General features: G+C 41.2%; 1 protein-coding gene across 2 annotated transcripts; it reads right to left on the bottom strand.

The window, feature by feature from the left end:
* Positions 1-1,260: 1,260 nt before the first annotated feature.
* On the bottom strand, positions 1,261-16,400 carry MCCC1 (methylcrotonyl-CoA carboxylase subunit 1). Of its 2 annotated transcripts, none has more exons than XM_072344056.1 (19): positions 16,336-16,400; positions 14,972-15,018; positions 14,279-14,418; positions 13,725-13,820; positions 13,451-13,572; positions 12,665-12,812; positions 12,201-12,322; positions 11,588-11,699; positions 11,179-11,260; positions 10,977-11,104; positions 9,401-9,584; positions 8,932-9,041; positions 8,368-8,584; positions 7,240-7,326; positions 6,582-6,631; positions 5,736-5,873; positions 5,451-5,558; positions 4,163-4,234; positions 1,261-2,852 (listed from the first exon to the last, which is right to left on the bottom strand). In XM_072344056.1, exons 3-19 carry the CDS (start codon positions 14,357-14,359, stop codon positions 2,733-2,735), a joined length of 1,977 nt encoding a protein of 658 aa, XP_072200157.1. In that variant the 5' UTR covers positions 14,360-14,418; positions 14,972-15,018; positions 16,336-16,400; the 3' UTR covers positions 1,261-2,732. The 2 variants fall into 2 exon arrangements, with proteins under 2 accessions (XP_072200157.1, XP_072200156.1); XM_072344055.1 differs by lacking the exon at positions 16,336-16,400 and adding an exon at positions 16,065-16,197.
* Between the last annotated feature and the right edge of the window lie 3,602 nt (positions 16,401-20,002).

Raw genomic sequence — 20,002 nt, 5'->3', positions numbered from 1 at the left:
GCTTTAAAAGGGGAATAAGTTGCTTTGATACAAGAATACACTGCTGAGATCAACTTTCTTCCTTCCTGCTGACTGTTAAGGTCCTGCCAAACACTTGAGTATTCATTTTCTACTCATCTTGAAAACAGAACTCAAGGTTTTCTGGTCACTGGAAGTTAAAACCATAGAACAAAGAAGTCAGCGCGTGCTGGAAACTATTTTTAAAGTTTACTGGCAAAAATAATTCATCTATTAAATATATTACTACTTGCAAGGTTATAATCTTGAAGCCTAAAACTTACATTGCAACTTTACAAGCAAGTGTGGAAAATTATTTATAAGTCTTTGTGTCCGCAAATTTTACAGCGTTTTAATTACCGTCATCCTCATTGCATAGGAGGAAACAAAGGCAAACGTGCACCAAGTGATTTGCCTGCAGTCACGGTGACTCAGTGGCTGAAATAAGAGCACGGTCCTGCTCTCCTGCTTTGCTAATCACTAATTCAGCATGAGCTGAGGCCCCACAGTCCAGACCTTCGCTGACTTTAAGCTATCAGAGCAATAGTAGTTGACAGCAGCTGAGAACGAGTGCACAGCTGACTGAGAGATCCGCACTGGTGCCAATTACAGCTTAGGAGGGCTGTAACTTTGGTATGGTTAACATTCACATTACGAAGCAGGAGGTTACATGCTTGATAAAACCAAGAAAATTCTGACAGCGACTTCTGCAAGAGATTTCCTCAATAGCCAATTTTCAGAAGCAAGGGAAAACTAAAACAGGTAAAACGATAAATGACCTTCACCTTTCATTCCCAAGGAATAAATTCTTGTCAGGTTCCTAAGAACACGCTGCTGTCCATTGGCTGGGAAAAGCAAACAACGCAGGCTGTGTGGCCACAGAACCTCATGCTGCGTGGACACAGAACCTCATGCTGTGAGTTTTAATGATTTGCTCTAGATTCAGCATAGCACAACAGAACTAGAAGTGGAGTAATGTCAAGTAGGGGGAAGAAGAAAGAGAAGGAAATCTGTAGCATCCGTTCAGGCCTAAATTGCCATTTCTGTATGTAGGTTCAATTTTTAAATCAAAACAAGTCACTCTATTGCAGTGGAACCCATTATGACCATTCAGATTGCTGCTTCCTAAATGTAATCTGCGGGTTGCAGCATCTCAGCTATCAGATGACACATACACAGCTGGTTAAAGCCCTGCAATACATAAACATTCTTACATAAACGATCAAAGGAAGAACAAAATGGGGAAAAACTGAAACAAACAATCCAAGTTAAGCTTAGTTTTTATTTAGCGGTAAATAAAATCACTGTGGCAACTCTCTACAAGATGATCATTGAATTTTATTTTATTGTTGGGTTTCTACTGGATTAGCAGGGATACTGAAAAGCAGCACCCAATGTTTTTAACATACAGACCACCTAAACCCTTTTCACTTCTACAGTTTTTGCCTGCATTGCAGGTAATGCTGCCAGGTACAGCATCCGAGCAGAAAATCCAACCCCAGACTCTGCACATTGACTATGAAATAGGATTTCAAACCAGCACAGGGATCCACTTGCACAGATCTAACTACAGGTTTGGGATCACTGCAGCACTTGCATTTGTTCCTTTGCGCAGCATCAGCTCCACTATCATCCAAAATCAACGCATCAAAAGTCCACACAACCAGCACGTTTTCACCTTAATCAAAATGTAAGAAGATTTTGCAAGTCTATCACAATTAAACCACTTCCTTCTTTCCCTGTTCCAATATTTTGAGCTGTTCTTTAAACAAGATAAAATAAGTATTTGGTAAATTACTTGCATGCTGTCTGAGAAACGTTTGCTTTACACATTAAGAAACCTACAAATTTTCCCTTCTACATCAGGACAGGTGCAAAAAAGAATGTTTGTCTTAGTCATATTTCATGTAGTTATAAAGATCTTGGTACTTTACTCCAGGTAATAAATAGCGCTTCAGGACATAAACAATATGAGAAAAGCAATGAGGATTTGAAGTTAGTATTTTATTTTGGCACACTTTACAAGTATTAAAGAAGCTTATCACCTCTCAGTGCTACTACTTCATGTTTAAAGATCAAATGCTTTTTGGAAAGCAGTCACATTCCAACTTTGATTAGTGTAGCAAATCCTACTATGAATCCTTAAAATGCTTTTTATCAGGTATCTCAAAGTATATTAAAATAAGATTTGAAATGCAAGCCACCATTATTCCTTGAGGTAAACAGGAAAACAGATGCACCTAAAAAGACAGAGGGATCCCAGACTATGGACAGTCCTGAATTCCCTAGTGAGGCAAAAAGATAAGGCCACAAACAGGAATTCTGCACGAGAAATTAATTCATGAAATTATTACAACCGTTCAGATTTCCTTCATGTCAGTGCTCTCACATCCCAGGGAAAAAAGGGCATCTTTGAACGAAGCAAGAGGCAGAAGACCCCAACCTCTCTATGTGGCCTTACTCACCTCTCCTTCCCTTAAGGGAACCCCGTCTTTTCCCAGTTTGATGTCTTTCCACAAGCAAACACAGACACTGAACCGCAACCACGTAGGTCCACAAGTTATATACACAGTTACAGCACAGTGACAGTCAGTATAACTGGCAGCCAACGCAGGGTGTGCAGAGGAAACCAATTCCACAATCCGTTCTATGAAACACTTTGATAAAAATGTGAAGGAACCTCCTGAGAGAATATCAGCAAAGTAGAAAAAAATAAGATGCACCTTTCTTGAGTTTTATTTTGATTCAGCCACTTCATCCATGAATTCCACTAGTGGAGCGTGTCTGTTGGCCTGAGCACCTTCTTGAAAATTCACCTTTTTTATCACTCCTGCCTTTGGAGCCCTTATGGTATGCTGTGTGGAAACAGATCAGCAGCGAATCAGCACAAGGGGTGGCTGCTTCCCCCCCCTCCTCTCTCCAGCAAACACTAATACTACTCTTTGGTGCAACTAGAATGTCACGCACTTATTTCCTCAACATTTCTATATTCATCTTAAGCCCTAATTTATTTTGATAAGTATACTAGGGACAGAAATGCTATAGTCATGTATTTTGCAGTATGAACAGTTGAAAGTTGTTTGCCTCATAATATTTTTTCTGTCCCATTAAATAGCAGGCAGAAATAAAACGGCTTTAGTCTACAATATTAATCGTATAACAGATTTGTTCCCCCTAAGAGGAATCTGCAGATTTATTACAGACAGTGGAATATGAACACAGCTGTAAGTGACAATGAAGGAGCACTGTGTCTGACCCCAATCCTCACACTGGTCTACTCGTTAGTGTTCCTTTCAAGCTCTGATTCTTAGTAGTTTTCTACACAGGATGAGCCTAATATTCAAAAGCACATTAGGCAAAGATTCATTTAAATAACATTTTTGCAGTTTTACACTCTGCAAAGAGAACAGCCCAACTGTTCAGAGATATCAGCTGGAGGGACACAAACATTTGGCATTCAACTGTAAATGGGGTTATTTTCTTAGTGTGCAGATGTTGTAATCCATGTAACTTTAACGTAATTTTTAAAAGGTGTTGTAAGGAAAAAGGGGGTTTTGTCAACAATATTAATCCTGCTACCACATAGTAAAGTGTAAAATAAACCCAAACTTGAACAGTTTAGGCTACAAGAACCATAGCTCAAGCAATTTGAGCCATGGCCAAGCGATGTGACAACATGGAATGGCCATGTGGACAATTAAAATAATTTTTAGTGAGCTGTTGGTGAAGCTTTTGTGTAAATAATAGTAATATTGTCCTACAAAATCCTGAGCACATTTGCAGTCACCATGAGCTGAATTCCTGCACAAAGTAACTCAAGGCATTAGAATCATGGAGAGCAAGAAATATTCCTAGACAGGTCTGTACTAGAAAAATGAAAGGATCGCTGCTTCTCGGGGAGAGAAGGATTGACAAGGAACCAGATGGATGTGAACACATCTGCAGAGTGCCAGGGATTACATCATCAGCATTTGTTAATAATAACAACAAATGTAATCCCCTAAAAGCTCAACAGGCACAACGCTTGTTTTACAGCATATAAAGCAATAGTGACATCTGCAAGTGACAATCTGCACCACTCGTCATTAATGCAATGAAAACTGAGACAAGCATGACCCTATTTTTATTTTCTCAGCAAACTAGAACCTTGTATAAAGTCACTCACCTCCATTTTCATAGCTATCATAACCATTAGAGGGTCGCCAATCTCAACCTTATCCCCTGCTTTCACAAACACCTGCAATTCAAATATAAAAAGAAAGTCATGTCTGTCTGTGCCATTAAAATACATGAGTCAAATCTTGGCTAGGACAACCCACTTAGTAGTGGATTTATAACACAGCCTCATAGTATCTTTATCATTGTCAAATTGGGTATTCGAGTTCCTTACACAATACTCAGGGGGAGTCAAAGGTTTTATAAAGAGGTTTGATAACTGCCAACAGGTTGGCCAGGAAGCCATTTCTGTATCAGAGAGGAAACACTTGAAGAGAAAATACATTCTGCCCCATCTGGGTTTTAAAAGCTTCTATTTTGAGACACAAAGTCCAGAACCTCTTCCTGGAGCAAGCCACTAGGTTGCTTCTAAAAATAAAGTCCAGAGAGATTTTGGCAGCCACCAATTCACAGCCCTGAGTCAGAACACTCCTTGAACTTCAGGCAGCGCTCACAGCACCAAGCCTGCTGGGGTTCAAGAAGCAAGTGGCCAATGCCCACAGCCATACGGTTTAATGCCCGGGTAGTCCTGTGTGGAGCCAAGAGTTAGACTCTATGAGCCTTGTGGGTCCCCTCATAACCCAGGATACTCTAGGATTCAAGAATGTGAGAGACCCACAGCCAGTGTACTCCATCCTCTGATATGGCTCATGCCCTTTCAGGGTTCACTCCTCTAACTACTAAAATTCACTATCTTGAAGATCTCTGTTATGATGAAACTTCTCCATTGCACACACACAAAAACATCAACACCAAAAAATAACCAACAACCCCACACAATTTGCTGAGCCAAAGGAAAAAAAAAAAACAACAGAAATACAGAAGCAGCAAAAGCCAGAGCTAAACAAAAGAGACATTACTGCATGTTTGGTTACTTTTTTTCCCCCCCCCCCAAGAATGTCTCATCACATTCTTGCTCAAATGAAATGGGTCAAACAGCTTGTAGCACTTCAGGGAACTCTGGCTTAGAAAGCAATAAAGGAAAAAAATATTCAAACAGTAAGATTAGTTACGTATTCATACCTTGCTGACCTCTTGAAAAGGCCTACAAGTCTGAAAACACAATTAGGCAGCTACTGGAAAGTCAGCCTGAATGGGACTTTTAGTAAACTGGAAACTGGGACATTTTTGGCCTTAATTCGTTCCTGGTAGCACAGAACCACACACAGTGTCTGGAAGACTGAACTTTGACATGATTCTGTAGAATTCATTTACCCCACTCGTATTATTATAATCACCTTTTCAACAGTGCCCGTCATGGGTGCTACGGCACCACCCTGCGTCCCTGCTGAACTCACTGCAGATAAGTACTTGGGTACAGGAAGGCCAATCTGAGCACTGCCGTCCTACAGAAAATAAAACCAACAGCAAGAGTCAACAACAATAAAATAGTACCACTAGTACACGTGTTGACATGGGCCAGGACAGACCCAGCTTTATGCAAGGGGAACAGGTTGTGTACTACTGGGACAAAGCAAGGGGACAGCGTGCAAACCGACTGGTGTTAACCAAAGGAACTTTACCGGAGAGAAGAGGTGAATGGTGTTGTCCAAAATGACCAGTTTGGACTTGCATACTGTTCCATTAACTGAAGACCTCAAGTAAATTGAATCGCCCTCATTGAAGATCTCTCCAGAAACCAGGAACATTTTGTCTTGAATCTGAAAGTTAAACGATTCTATAAGGACAAAGCCTAACCCTTCAGGAGCACTACAATAATAATGCAGGAGCTACTATTTCTAATATACAGTTGTAACCTGTGATTCCTCATAGACAAATTCTGATTTCTTTTTTAGTAATTCTCATAAATCCAATACACATCTTGTATTTTTTCAATTAATAGAGCATACATCACGAGCTCCCAAGGCACACAGCTCTGCTTCTCCAACCCGTAACTTCAGATTCTCTCTCTTTCCACCTTCATCCCCATTCTTCCTTTCTTCTCAGCAGTCTCCATCCTCCCCAGCTGCACTTCACCTCCCCCAACTCAACACTCCTTCTAGCCCCTTTTTAGATTTTGCTGACATTAATTCTATTGTTAGGCTTAAATTCTAAAAGCTCTCTTACATTACATAGGTAATCGATACAGTCGAAATACTCTGAGAATTGTTTGAGCAATGAGGGTTATCTCAATAGTCGTATCCACAAGAAAAATAAAGAAAAGGTATGAGTTACCCAACATGTAGATATACGAACAGTAGTACAGTCGTTTCCTCGCTACTTTAGAGACAACCACTTAGGAAACAAGTTTATGTATCTGGAGTTGTATTCTGTAGGATCTAAGTACTTTAAAAGCTGGTATGAATAGAAGCCTACAAGAAATTCATTCTTTGTTCACTTACTGAAATATCTGAACAAAGTACTTGTACCTGCATGCTGTATGACCCCCCTCGATTGTAAGTGACAGCCACATCCACAACTGTTCAATAAAACAAAAGACGTGTAAGTAGATTTAATAATAAGACCCAAAAAATAACAAACAATATTTAGTCTGTTGTTTTGATTTAAAAAGAGACCAAAAAAAAGACTCCCCCCCAAAAAAAAAAACAAAAAAACAACACAAGTTTTACACCAGCTTAACAGAAACCAAAGATTTCACACTGAGTTTTAGGCAGTTTACTTTTCAAGGCTGAACACCTGAAGTCATGCTCTGGGAATCTGTATTTCAAGTTTGCTGGGCAGAGCACAGATTCTTTTATGGGAAACGAGTGCTGAATGCCATCACACAAACATGAGGTCAAACAAAAGCCAAAAGCTCTTCCAAATTCTCAACCTTATTCATTTAAATGACAAACACCACAACAGTCATTTGAATTTAGTTTATAATTTATATCTCTTCCAGATCTAAGAGCTTGGATCTAATAATTAAAACAGCAATCTTGCTAATTACCTTCCCAGCTTCAATTGCTAAGCAAATAGTAGCAGTATCAGTTCTATTTATTAACCTGAATATTCAAGTACTTGTTGAAATAACTTCATCCATCAACTACCTCCTCTCCCTTCACACCTGCTTTTTTATTCACTTACTGTTTTCTCCATCTAGTAGAGACAGTTTTCTAGTATATAACATATTTATTCTTCTACCAGTGCTGGATGCAAATGGTGAGAATTTATCTAAAATACAAAATATACAGACATGTTACTTAAGTTATAGTTTGGTCAGACACACATTTAGAACTTAAACCACAAAAAAGAGAAGACTGTCCTAGTATCACTACCATTAAACTTACATATTTATTTTGCACATAAAAGGTTGGAGACAATCCCAAACTCAAACTTCAAGAAGGAATAACTGAGGCTGTGTAACCTACAGAAAACAAGACACCAACAACAGCACTTGCTAAGAGGAAGAATATTGACTGTTCTGCATGACCACACCCTTGACCAGGACAAGAAAGCATCAGAATTCTATGGCAACACAGCACGCTTGGATTAAACTTCAGCAGAAAGTATTAACTGTAAGAGTTTGAACTTGTAGAGGATTGCCTGGAAAGTCTGAGGAACTTCCTGTTACTTGGTGTTTTTGAGAACTGATTGGATACATACTGCCTGATAAGTTCCTCCTCTCTTAAAGCAAGAATCCCAGCCTTTCGTGTTCCCAAGATATTCCAAGTGGGGAAGGAAAGTAAATGAATGAGGATGTTGACAGCACACATTAGATCTGTATCAAGTTTTTGTTAACAGTAATCACATGCCCCATTTGTACAGGCATTAACAGCATCAGAACTCATGAACTCTGGGCTCCCAGGGTCCTGTTCATTCAATTAAATTACTGCCCCTCCCAGCCCCAGCCAGTCAGTCCATCTCTGAAGGCCTTGGACCAACTGTAGAACTAACAATGAGATGCTCAGAGCTTCTGTGCTTAAAGAGCAAAAAGGACACAGTGACACAGATTGAAAAGCCCAATGTCTTTCAGACAGGTGCTATCTGGATGCCTAGGAAAGTAGCCTGTACATTACAGTGGTGGTATATTCAATATCTTTCTTATCAAAAGCCACAGTCTGCTGTGTGTGTATCTGACTAATGCTATAATGCAGAATTCTGTGCAGGCATTAAATAAAGCAAAAAAGAGACTCCACAAAATAATCACATGTGCTCACAGCAGTGTCTCATCCAGTCACAAGTAAAATAAAGCAAAAGAAGAATGATTCTTACCACTTGATTGATCTCTAAAGGCGTCTGATAACATTTTCTCTTTCAGTATGAGTCCTAGAGCTGCTTGACACACAACTTCAAGTGGGGTTGCCTTTCTGGCTGGAAACAGATCATCGTGGTATTGAGGAATGAAATCAGTGTGCACTTTTCCAGCCTCAAACTGTGGGTGTCCTGACAGGCTCAGCAGGAAATCAATATTAGTGCTTAATCCTACAATCTGTCAAAAAAACACACACACAACAAAACAGCATATTGCCAAAGTGAAATGAAGTTATGAATGAATATGCAGCTTTCTGCTCAACTTGAAACTTCCTTTACACAGCACCAACAAAACACAAAAGTTCAGGAATAAAATGAATTAATTCAACTGGTTTTATTACCTACAAACAAGTGTAGATTTCTCAGAATCACTCTGCTCCCAAAACACTATCTTTGTCCATGGCAAAGTCAAAGAAAGCTTTCCAGAAATAGTAAGGAGAGGCGATTTTATCTGTGTGTTGTTAGCTCAGGGTGTTCATGAGCCTCGTTCAAGAATGGAAACCACGCCAGGTTCCACTTACTTACATTATACTGAAGCAAGCTGTAGCGCAACTTTCTCAGCGCTGCCTCACGATCCTCGGCCCACACAACCAACTTTGCAATCATTGGATCATAGTGAACAGAAACCTCATCACCTGAAATATATGAAGGAAGTTCTGTAACACTCAAGAGGCATGTACTGTCTGAAAGCATAACACACAGCACTGAACTCAGATACAAGTAGTGGCCATGTTTCTGTATGCTCTTAGAGAATATTTATCTTTAGTGATCTGATCTGGCCTGGCTTTTCAGTCCCAAGGAAAGACTCAGCATGGAGCTTTTGTAGAGGTAACATTACAAAAATTACTTTGTTTTGGTTGCAATCTGCAGGACCGGTAAGTTATGGTAACAATACGATCGGCACAGTCCAAGAGACAATGGCTCAAATAGAGATGAATAAAGAAGTAAATAGAATATCAAATATTTCTCATTTCACTGCTGCCTTCAGCTGTACCTTGTCTGACTCCAGTTTCTATGCGGGTGTCTCTATCAGGCAGTGGGGTAGATAAGTGCACCAAGGGCCCAGCCCCTGGCAAGAAGTTATTGGTAGGGTCTTCAGCATATATTCTAGCTTCAAATGCATGACCTCGGAGCAGAATCTCTTCCTGTGTTAGTGGAATCTTCTCTCCTGCTGCAACCTGAAAAAGCTTTTCTTCTTTAATGCAGGATCAATACTCTGTTAATGTGTGAAAGGTTAAATATCTCTCTAGAAAGCGTGTTAAAAAAAAAACAGCAATGAAGTGTGTTAAATTACAAGTAGCAAACTAAAGTTACTCCTTCCTTTTTTCTGAGATTCACCAGGGTTTTGAATTATTACTATAAATTGACCTCACACAGCTAAAATATGATAGAAACATTATCATTTATCATAATTAAACATGTAAGTTAAAGGTTGACCAGCTAAGACAAGATTTTATTAGGGAGAAAAATGACTCTAACAGCAGATGCTGAATTTGATTACTGGCAGCCAGCGCTGCTGATTCTCTCTCATATTGAGGGATCTGTACATTTAAGAGATTCTTTCTCTACGAGGATTCCTAGTACTTTAAGAATCTTCAATAGGCAAGAAAAGCCAAAAGTCCATTTTATACCTCAGAGATATTTTCATTACAAATACGGAATGGCAACAAACACAAAAGCAACAGAAGTCTGAGACTTAAAAACTTACAGGGATAGAATAATAAGCAGCCTGATGCAGCTGAACAGATAGGAAACCCTTTACCAGAAAGCTGCAGTCTCCATCTACAAGGAGAAACATGAGTTCTAACTAACAACTCTGAGCAGTATCTTATCTCTATGCAGGTATTTTTCCATACTCTGCCTTCTGTCACCAAGCCAGAACCTTCAGCAGGGACAGCAGGATTCCACCTAGCCCTTGATGCTCAGCTTCCACTCCTAGACCCGCAAGCCAAAAGCTCCTCCTTTGTATTTTGGTTTCATTTCTGCTTATGTGAAACACTTCACCACCCTATCTACTTTGGCTTAACATATGCTGCTGTTCTGACTGTTGGATTTACTTAAATAGAATTGGTTTCTCATTTCCAGTTCCGTAAGGTCCAAAGCTTTCTATCCAAGCATGCGAGTTATCTCTCTGCACAGGGATATGTGAGGAAATAGCTTGCTTCCAGTCCACACAACTACACACTTACTTTAGGAGGCCCATACTGGCAAAAATCAGATATTATTGTAAAGAGTTTTCCTTCTGTAATCTGACCAAAGAATGATTTTTGGTCCAGATGTACATTTGAGCTAGAGTTTCAGAAGTTGGTTAGAATGCCAGGAGAAAGATCAGGGCCCTACCCCTCCTACTTCCCACATTATCTGTGATTTTGTTAAATATATGGGAAAATAACTTTTCTCTCCACAACTGGATGAAGAAGAGATTCTCCTCTGGAGCAAAGAAAACTCCACTCAATTGGCTGCATATGACACAAGCATCTGAAAATACAGCTGGTCTCCTATGGGCACTATCAAAGAGTTCACTCACCAGGCAGAAAGGGGCTCTGCACATAAAATCAATTATTACTTACCCTAAGTTGCCATTCCACCAAGTCTGTCCCAGTGATCATCTCTGTAACAGGGTGCTCCACCTGCAGCCTGGTATTCATCTCCATGAAGTAAAAATTATGCTGGGAGTCCATAATAAATTCCACTGTTCCTGAAGTATTTAAGAAAAGGACATTAGGTGTCCATCCTGAGAATGTCTAAGCCAATCGCTTTATTTAGACTCACCTGCTCCCACATAATTCACTGCCTTGGCTGCTTTCACAGCAGCTTCTCCAAGTCTCTTTCGAACGTCAGGATTAATTCCTGGCTGTAAGTAATAATAAAATACATAAGACTACAAATTTCAGTGATGTTAAATTCCTATGAATGAAGATTTAGAAACCACAGCATAATCCTTAAATTTCACTTACGGCATCGATTAGTAATTTTTTCTTGAAATCATTTTCCTAATGACATCTTTTTTTTTTTTTTCAGTTAGAACATTTTCTACAGCAAAATTAAAACAAGTACATAGAATTAGAAGTAAATTTCTACCCACTAGGCAGATCAGATGGGATTAGCAACGACTTAAAAAATGTTCTATTATAAAAAGAGATAGGAAAAAAAAAGGAAAACGTAAGAGCATTCTGCTCACCCCTGGTGCTTCTTCAATGATCTTCTGATGTCTTCTTTGCACACTGCAGTCTCTTTCAAACAAATACACCACGTTGCCATGCTGGTCGCCAAACACTTGAACTTCAACATGCCTGTTTCATAATAACACAAGTCACAGTGCATTACATTGAAGCACCAGTCCTACCTTCAGCAGTCTTGACTCCTTATTTACTTCAAACCTTATTTAAAAGAACCTTATTTACTTCAAAACAGCACTTCAGAGACAGCTACTAGGAGGCAGAACTTTGTTCTGTGTACCAAATTAACAGATAATTGTCACCATCCAGACAGTCCTCCAATGCCAGGCAACTCCCCCAGGAATCTAATGAGATCTTCTATGCCCAGTGGACAGCACTAGCAAGGCACTGCTCTCTTACTAATGAACTCATTCTTTGCAATGATGTTTCAAGAAAGAAGATTTAAAGTACAATATGACCACAATACCTCCGTCAAAAGCTTGCAATAAGTAAAAATAAGCTCGGTCTTACAGGCCAGACAGGAACTAAACACTACAGCTTCTATTATTCAAACACCTATGTTTATTTAGCAGTAAAACAAACACTACCCTGTTTATATTAAGACCTCTTTCTCACCTTGGATTATCTACAAATTTTTCAATCAGCATTGCATCATCATTGAAAGACTTCTTTGCTTCTCTCCTTGCTGATTCTAGTTGGTCCAGAAACTCCTTTTCTGAATGAGCAATTCTCATACCCTTAGTAAGCACAAAAATAAAAACAAAACATATCTAAATAGCTAAGAATACAGTAAAAATCCAGACACACACCAACAGGTTCATGACTAAACAGTAACTTCACAATAATGCCTAAATATGCATACCAACATGCAATAAGTCAGCCCTATGGAGTCCTACTGAAAGCACTGTTGAACCAGATAAACCTACACAACAGTCCATTGCTAACACATTCTAACCAAAAATAGCTTTCCAGTTTGTTTTCATACATTTCTTTTATAATAATCAACCACTAGAAACTGACTCAAGATAACAGTGCATATCACATCACTGAGATAATCAGATCTGTATTAGCTTCTTTACCTTTCCTCCACCACCACGAACAGCTTTAATCATTACTGGATATCCTATTCTCATGGCATGCTCCTTTAGACGCTGGTCTGACTGATCTTCTCCATGATAACCTTCAACAACAGGAACGCCAGCAGCAGACATTATAGCTTTGGAAGTGCTTTGACAGAACAGTTTTATGTTTAGAATGACAATGATACTTTTAAGTTCCAAACCTGCATAAGTTACCCATACACACTCATACAGGATGGCACGAAACACTCAAGCATAACAATAACTTCCAACAAGCATGCCAAACTAGCTAAACTACAGAGGTAATTCACCCTCACATTAGCAAGTGATAACAGATTAGCTCTCTGAAATGATTACACATTTCAGTTTTAGTAATAACCTCATTTCCTTATCCCTCACTTAGACTTCTCAAACCAAAGAAATGTTTCCAGCAAAGTAACTAAAAATAAGGCCACCTGATGAATAAAACCTACCATCCCATTCAACACCAGCCACAAGAACCTCTGATGATATGGTACCAACATGCAAGAGAACCAACCTGACTGCTAAATCTATATCTATATAACACCGCAAGGTCCCCGTCCCAGAAGACGAGATTCGATTAGGTACTTAATAATTAAAATCCTAATGACTGAACAATCCTGTGTCAACAGGAACTTTGAGCTCATGCTTTCAAAAATAGAATAAAAAGTAAGAAATTTAAAATTGGTGGAGTAAAATAATTAACAAAATTAGCCTTAGCAAACTATAAATTGCATAACCAAGTAACAAATTAGAAACAGGTACCTCTTAATACCCATATCTCTGATAGCAGATGAAGGCGGACCTATGAAGATGATTCCCTCTTGCTTGCACAGCTCTGCAAACTCTGTGTTTTCTGAGAGGAAACCATAACCTGGATGAATAGCCTAAAACAGAAGAAAGTGACCAGCCTATTGTTGTATTAGTCTATCTCAGGAAACCCTGAAAATTCAATATATTGCTAGGCAAGCAAAAATTGGAACTATCGTGTGTAAACATGAAAAACTAAACATCAGATTTAAGGTTGTGACCCACATACCTGTGCTGCCGAGGTCTTGGCCACCTGTATTATTTTCTCAACGGCCAAATAACTCTGCTGTGAAGGTGCTGGACCGATGCAATGTGCTTCATCTGCCTGATACAGCAAAAATAGATACTGCATAGATTATTTGTTACAGACAATGAAAAGCAGTATTAGCTTCAGATTTCTGAGCTCATTTTATTTGCCAGACGGCTGGCATGCAGCAGTTAAAATCCCTTACATCTCAGATTAAATCTCTCACTTCAGAGAGCAGCTCAACTAGGAGAAACAAACTCTGCCATTCTTCTCAAAATCAAAGTTCATTCTCTAGTTCCCAATGGGCACCAAGCTCTTCTGCACTTCCTGCAACACTGTCAGGTGTTAATCCTGAGATTAAGCAAACCATTCAACGATTCAAGGGAAACCTGGGAATAACTACAGAGGTGAAAATCAACTGCACACACGTCTCCCCCATTTAGCTTATTCATGAGAACTACCATCGTAAATGAATGTTAGTCCCACGCTTCTATATGTTTCCAGAACCAACCACAAACATAACGAATATACTTCACCATTGCTACATGCATGGAATTTCTGTCTGCTTCACTATAAACTGCTACAGACTTCACACCCATCTTCCTTGCTGTTCTCATCACTCTGCATGCAATTTCTCCTCGGTTTGCAATCAGAATCTTCCCTATGCTGTGACCTCCTGTTTAAAAGACCAAAGCACGGTAAGCGATTTTAAAATGAAATACGTCCTTAAAAACACAACTAGAAATAAAACAGTTTACAATGTTTATGTATTTCCCTAGGTACTTAAAGAAGCACAGCTAAAATTAACCAATAAAATGGTAATACTTCCCAGAGTTCCATAATGTATCCTTTCAGGCAATTTGACAAGAGGGTCAGTTCAGATCACCTCGTTACATTTTACTGTCTTATTTCTAATGTTGCTTAAATACTGTCATATCTGGCTTTACAATCTCTGTAATGTTAAGGATCTCACAGGAAAACATCACAAAAATAAGTAACTTCCATGTGAGCTGAGTACAACTATGACAGATAGAACTATTCAAAGTGTTGATTACACATTAGAGGTGATTTCCACCAAGTCAGGTACAGACTGTTTTACACTACACACATACAGAACGTCCATTAACAAACTAACCCCCAAAATACAACTAAAACAGTCTAAAACCACTGTAACATCATCCACGTAACACAAGCAACTGAGGCTGGCAGCTAAAGGAAGAACAACATACCTGCTGTGGAGGCACACTTTGCAAACAGCTGCGAGGGGCTCCATGGCCTGTGCAATTACAAACACAGCTGTTACAGAAGCACGCAAGGAAGCTGCAGCTGCAAAACTTATTTTCAACTCTGAGGCTGCTGGTACTGCTATTTAAACACAGCATAACCAAGCACAGCACAGTAAGGTTGTACAGACTGTTGTTTCCTTGAAAGGGCTCTCTCCTTTAGGCACAACGGGAACAACAGAGTTCGCTCCTGCTTTCTGAGCAGCGTTTGGATTGGAACAGTGGAAGTGAGCAACTTCATGCCTTCTGGTGGGCAAATCAGACACTGGGATTTACTGCAGAGAGGGCAAGTGGCAGGCAAAGGCTCAAGCAGCAACAGGAGACAGCTGTTTGTACAGAGAGATGGTGCGAGAGGAAGGGAATTATACCAAGGACGGAGAGTCAGAAAAATGAGACTTGAGTTCTCCTAGCCATTAATAACTTCACAAGTGAGAAGTTACACCTGATGAATGACAGAAAACACAGAAGAAATCACCTATGGGAGGCTAAAGTGGCTAAAAAGCTACAAAGCAAACTCCTGAAGGGGCATTAACGTAACGCTAACAGACATGCTCTATCTTGGATAAAGCTCGGTAATTCTGGAGCCGTGTCAGACAAGGAAGCAAGGCATCCTGGGCACCTCATGACCAAACAGCTTCTACGGAGAGATGAGACCCCCGAGCCACACACAGACACCGAAACAGAAACCCACTCCTCGCGTCCTTACAAAGGGCGTACAGACGGCTGCTGATGGGGTGTCAGGGAGGGGCACCAAACCCCAAACCAGCCTGTAGGGCCAACCGTGCTGCAGACCCAGCGTTTGGAGCTGCCGGGTTGGGGCCTGTGGGTCTTTCCGGCTCATTGTTCTCCACAGAAGCGGGCACGGTCCTCTCAACCCGTCCCGCCCCGAGCAGCGGCCCAGCGCCCGCCGCTCCCTCAGCGCAGAGCGCTCCGTTTGTCGGCTCCTCCAGCCCTCCGCCCACACACAACCTCCCCTCCACCCCGGCTCCCTCCCTTCGCGGGCGCTGCCAACGCCGGTTCCCTCCCGGCCCGCACTCACTGACGCGGCAGCACCCGCAGGCAGCGCCGGCCCCGCTCGGCCACCAGCACCAGCGCCATGTTGGCGGGGCGGGGGGTGTGCGCGGCAGGCGGGCCGCCAGTGGCTGCGGCGGGAGGGCCGGGCTGGGCGGGCGGCTGCGTGGTGAGGCCCACGAAGGCGGGGGGAGGTGGGGCAGTTGCGGGCGATTAAATGACAAAGGAACTAAACCCGAGAAAACCTGGTACGGCGAAACCGGTGACGGAGTTGGAGGCGTGTCTTGGAGGCTGCTTACCTTGGGCTGTCCCGTGTGGAGGCCGAGAGGTCGGGCGGCACGGAGGGGTGCGCTCCGGGTGCGGGTGGCAGAACGAGAGGAGATGGCACAGAGCCGGACCCGGCGGTTCCGCGGGACGGTAGCGTTGATTTACGTGTTGTGAAGGTGGTCAGATGACCTCTGTGGGTTCCTTCCGACTGATCAAGCCTACAGTGTCTATTTAAATAGCTCAGTAGTTCAATCTGATTCTGGGGCAGCTTCGGAAAATAGCACAGTCGCTTGAATTTGGCTGCAAGAGCTTGCAGGCTCTGCACGTGCACTGGAGATGGGATTTCTGAAGCAGATTATTAAGCAAAGCTATGTCCTTCCCATTATTCATTCCCTTCATTCTTCAGCGTAAGGTGTCAACACCACAGATCCTATTTATCAAAGTGTTCAGCATGTCTACTTTGTCTTTAAACACAAGGTGGCAGCATTCTACGTAGTTTGCCATTAAATGCAGAGTAGAACTAAAGATATTTTGCAGTTTTTCACTCAGAGGTGGAAGATTTTATGCTTTGAACAGTGTAACTAACAGAAGCAGCAAGCTCATTTGTATTGCAGATCTGCCCCTGGTGAAGGTGTCTGTCAGTGTGGCTTTCAGGGCATGCAAGGTCAAGAGCCATCACTGTGCTGTACACATTATTGCTCTACATACCATAAATCCTTGTCAAGAAAAAGTACAAATAATAATCTGGGACATCCAGCAGATGGTATTTTACCATTGAGAGAAGTTCCTTTCTGGTGCCCTCATTGGCACTTCTCTAGCAGGTTCCTGAATCAGCTGCTAGTCGCAGATAGGTTTTCTCCTCCTATCTTTACCACATCTGCTTCCTGCAGTTCTCCTATCTTAGCTTCTTTAGCCACAAAGAAGACACAAGAGACCCAAGCAGCCCCTCCTGAGCCTTATCCCCACAGGGAAGGCGGGATCCCATTTCCCCATCTCTCTCCCACCCCCCTGAGCCAGCCCAGCCATGTCACGCAGCCTCCCAGCGGTGAGATGCTGCAGGAGGGACTTCAGTGTGTCCCCTTCTCCTGAGCAGTCCCTACACACAGCTGTTGTATGGTTATGCTGTTTTAAGCTGGCTATTGTGTGCTGATGTGAGAAACAGCAAAATCACAGCAAAGTCAAGTTCCTGCAGGAATTCTGTCGAGTGACATAGAAACTGCTGAATTCTGGAGTTTTCCAAGCTCTTATTTCCTGTGTTTTCCATAGCTGCACATTGAAAGGATGCATTCTCCTCCAAAGAATCTCGTCATAATGCCTAAGATTATCATCTGTGAAAGCGGTTTGAGCACAAAGTAACAAACATCCATTTCATCTGCTGTGAGTTACAGTCTGTGTCTATTGGACAAATAGGAAACAGAAGCAGACATAAAGAAGAAGCTCGAGGAAGTTGTGGGAAGATGAACAGAAAACCTCAAACTATTTTCAATCCTCTTTTTTAATCTCCCCCCCCCAAATGCTGATGAAACAAAGATGGAAATGTCACACAAAATATCACTGTCAGTTACAGCGAGGACATAAGGGTAGCTGTGACAGTGGCTTCTGTCCCAAGCCCATAAACCCCGTCTGATTGTTACAGATTGTGTTTGTGTTTCAAACTGTTTAGGTGCAACAGCACTGGAGAAAACAATTGCACAGCAATGCACACTGTAATGACTAAACACGATCTTTATTATAGAAACACCAATAATAGAAAAATAAAGGGCAATATAACAAAGTAATTTTTAGCAACCACCTATTAGAGCAAGCTGAAAGTGATCCACCAAACCAACTCCATACCCTTAAGTAGTTATTCTACATCTCCCTGCTCCTGTTCAACCAGAACTAACGGCTGTTTCCTAATTTGGACTCTTTTTTGACTGTCAGAGAACAGCAAAGGACCGAAAGAAATGACTCTTACTTCATAAACTCTGGGGTATTTGGCTAAGTATGACGCCGTGTATTCATGGGACACCCACTCAGCGCAAGCCCAGTGAAGACTGTATGCAGCTTCCCAAAAACAGCAAACAAATAATGGCAGTAAATAGCATAAGAATCAATCAGTTAAGCATTTATCTAAACATTGCTCGGTATGATTAGTTTGATTCACTCTAGTGATAAAATGGGGTGAGAGAAAAGCATTAACTTTGCGTCGTTGGTAAAGCAGCCGGAGAGCGTGACAAGGTTAAACACAGAACTATCAATCATCATTAAGAACAGTTTTCTAGACTCATTTTGATAGCAAATGTTAAAAGACTGAATATTAATAAAAAGAGCTTTTCCAGCTTAGAACATAACAAGAAAATCCTATATTCCTATATTTAATTAAAGTAACAAACCATGTGGATCAAACAACCCCAACATCCAAAGGCCATGCAAATAAGGACTTAGTTTTGAATGGGAAAGATGTCTGTTGATCACCACTTGGATTGGCTTAGGGTCAGATCAGTGTGGAGCTGAGCTTTTTAGGCAACAGCTGTTATTATATAACAGCTTGGGACAGTAGCATCAGAATTGCAGGCACGGGCTCATTTCCAATTGGAAGCACTTCCACATATTTACTGTTCCCTACTGGACACCTTAAACATTACACAGTTCAAAAGGAAAAAAGACTGCTTTACTATAGTAGTAAAAGAAAAAGCTTGCTTTCTAAACAAAACCAAACAACAAATAACTCAGCAATAACCCACAGTTCCACTTCCCAACCAGACAGGCAGTGGCAGTACATTGTGCTTTGTACCAGTGGTTTCCTTGAAAAGAAACACCAGCATCAGGCTCACAGCTCCACAGCCCTTCCATGGCTGCAGCTCTCACAGACATGGACTTGTTTCCACCACCCAGGTCTCTCATTAACCACCAGATTTTCATGTGAGATGAACCATGAACAGCAAGCACACCCTGAGCGTTAGGGCCTGAATAAGGCCAATGGGCTGCCTATCCACCAACAACGGGAAAAGGTGGGAGGGCGAAAATGAGCTTAATAAAGTTTGCTAAGTAATATTATCACTGCTGGAGCCTTTTATAAAGCAAACATTGAAATAATGGAGCATTCAAGTGATTGTAACTGCATTCTGCTTTACCTTATATTCAGCTGCCTCCCTTCCTCACAGCTGGTTCTAAGTTCTGTCTTTGGCTTCTCCAAGTGCAGAAGTGCTTCAGAATTGTCCTTTCCTGGTTATGAGTTCATTCAAACTAAACTGGAACATTGCTGGAAAATGAGAATGACTTCCACAGCCACATGCAATGGCTCTGTGGAATGGTGTCATGTTTCCTGCTTGGCACGGACCAGAATCTTCTAGAAATTCATAGGATGGAAGGATTTAAGTAACTGGACTCTTGATGTTTAAACAGCAGAACTGGTTTTAGAAAATACTGCAGGTAAATTAGACTCACGAGGTACTGATCTCAGTTTAACTCGGTGAAAATCCGCTGCCATTCGTAATTGCTCAGGATTTGGGCCATTACTTAGTGGAAATCAAATGATCTTCCAGCATTTATGTTACGTTTATTTCCAAATAAAGCTAACAGCAAGGAATTTTTGCTGACAACTTGAGTCTTTCTTTTGCTTAATTGCTGCTATTCCTAAGTCCTATCCAGGCAAAATTGTTATTGGTAACATCAAGCTGCTGCCCTAAACCCCAAAGGAAAAAGAGCTCTTATGTA

This window comes from Excalfactoria chinensis, chromosome 9 (genome assembly GCF_039878825.1).
Source record: "Excalfactoria chinensis isolate bCotChi1 chromosome 9, bCotChi1.hap2, whole genome shotgun sequence".
NCBI classification, from domain to species: domain Eukaryota; kingdom Metazoa; phylum Chordata; class Aves; order Galliformes; family Phasianidae; genus Excalfactoria; species Excalfactoria chinensis.
Note: the sequence above shows the minus strand (reverse complement) of the source record. Positions and strands in the feature narration are given on the sequence as shown.

What these genes read in the sequence shown, in the direction of transcription:
- MCCC1 (XM_072344055.1), bottom strand. Translation starts at nt 16,123, where the DNA reads ATGGCGCTGGTGCTGGTGGCCGAGCGGGGCCGGCGCTGCCTGCGGGTG. An exon ending in ATTCCATGCATGTAGCAATG is followed by an intron (nt 13,821 to 14,278) that starts GTGAAGTATATT and finishes TTGCTGTATCAG; the next exon opens with GCAGATGAAGCACATTGCAT. An exon ending in AAATTTGTAGATAATCCAAG is followed by an intron (nt 11,700 to 12,200) that starts GTGAGAAAGAGG and finishes ATTATGAAACAG; the next exon opens with GCATGTTGAAGTTCAAGTGT.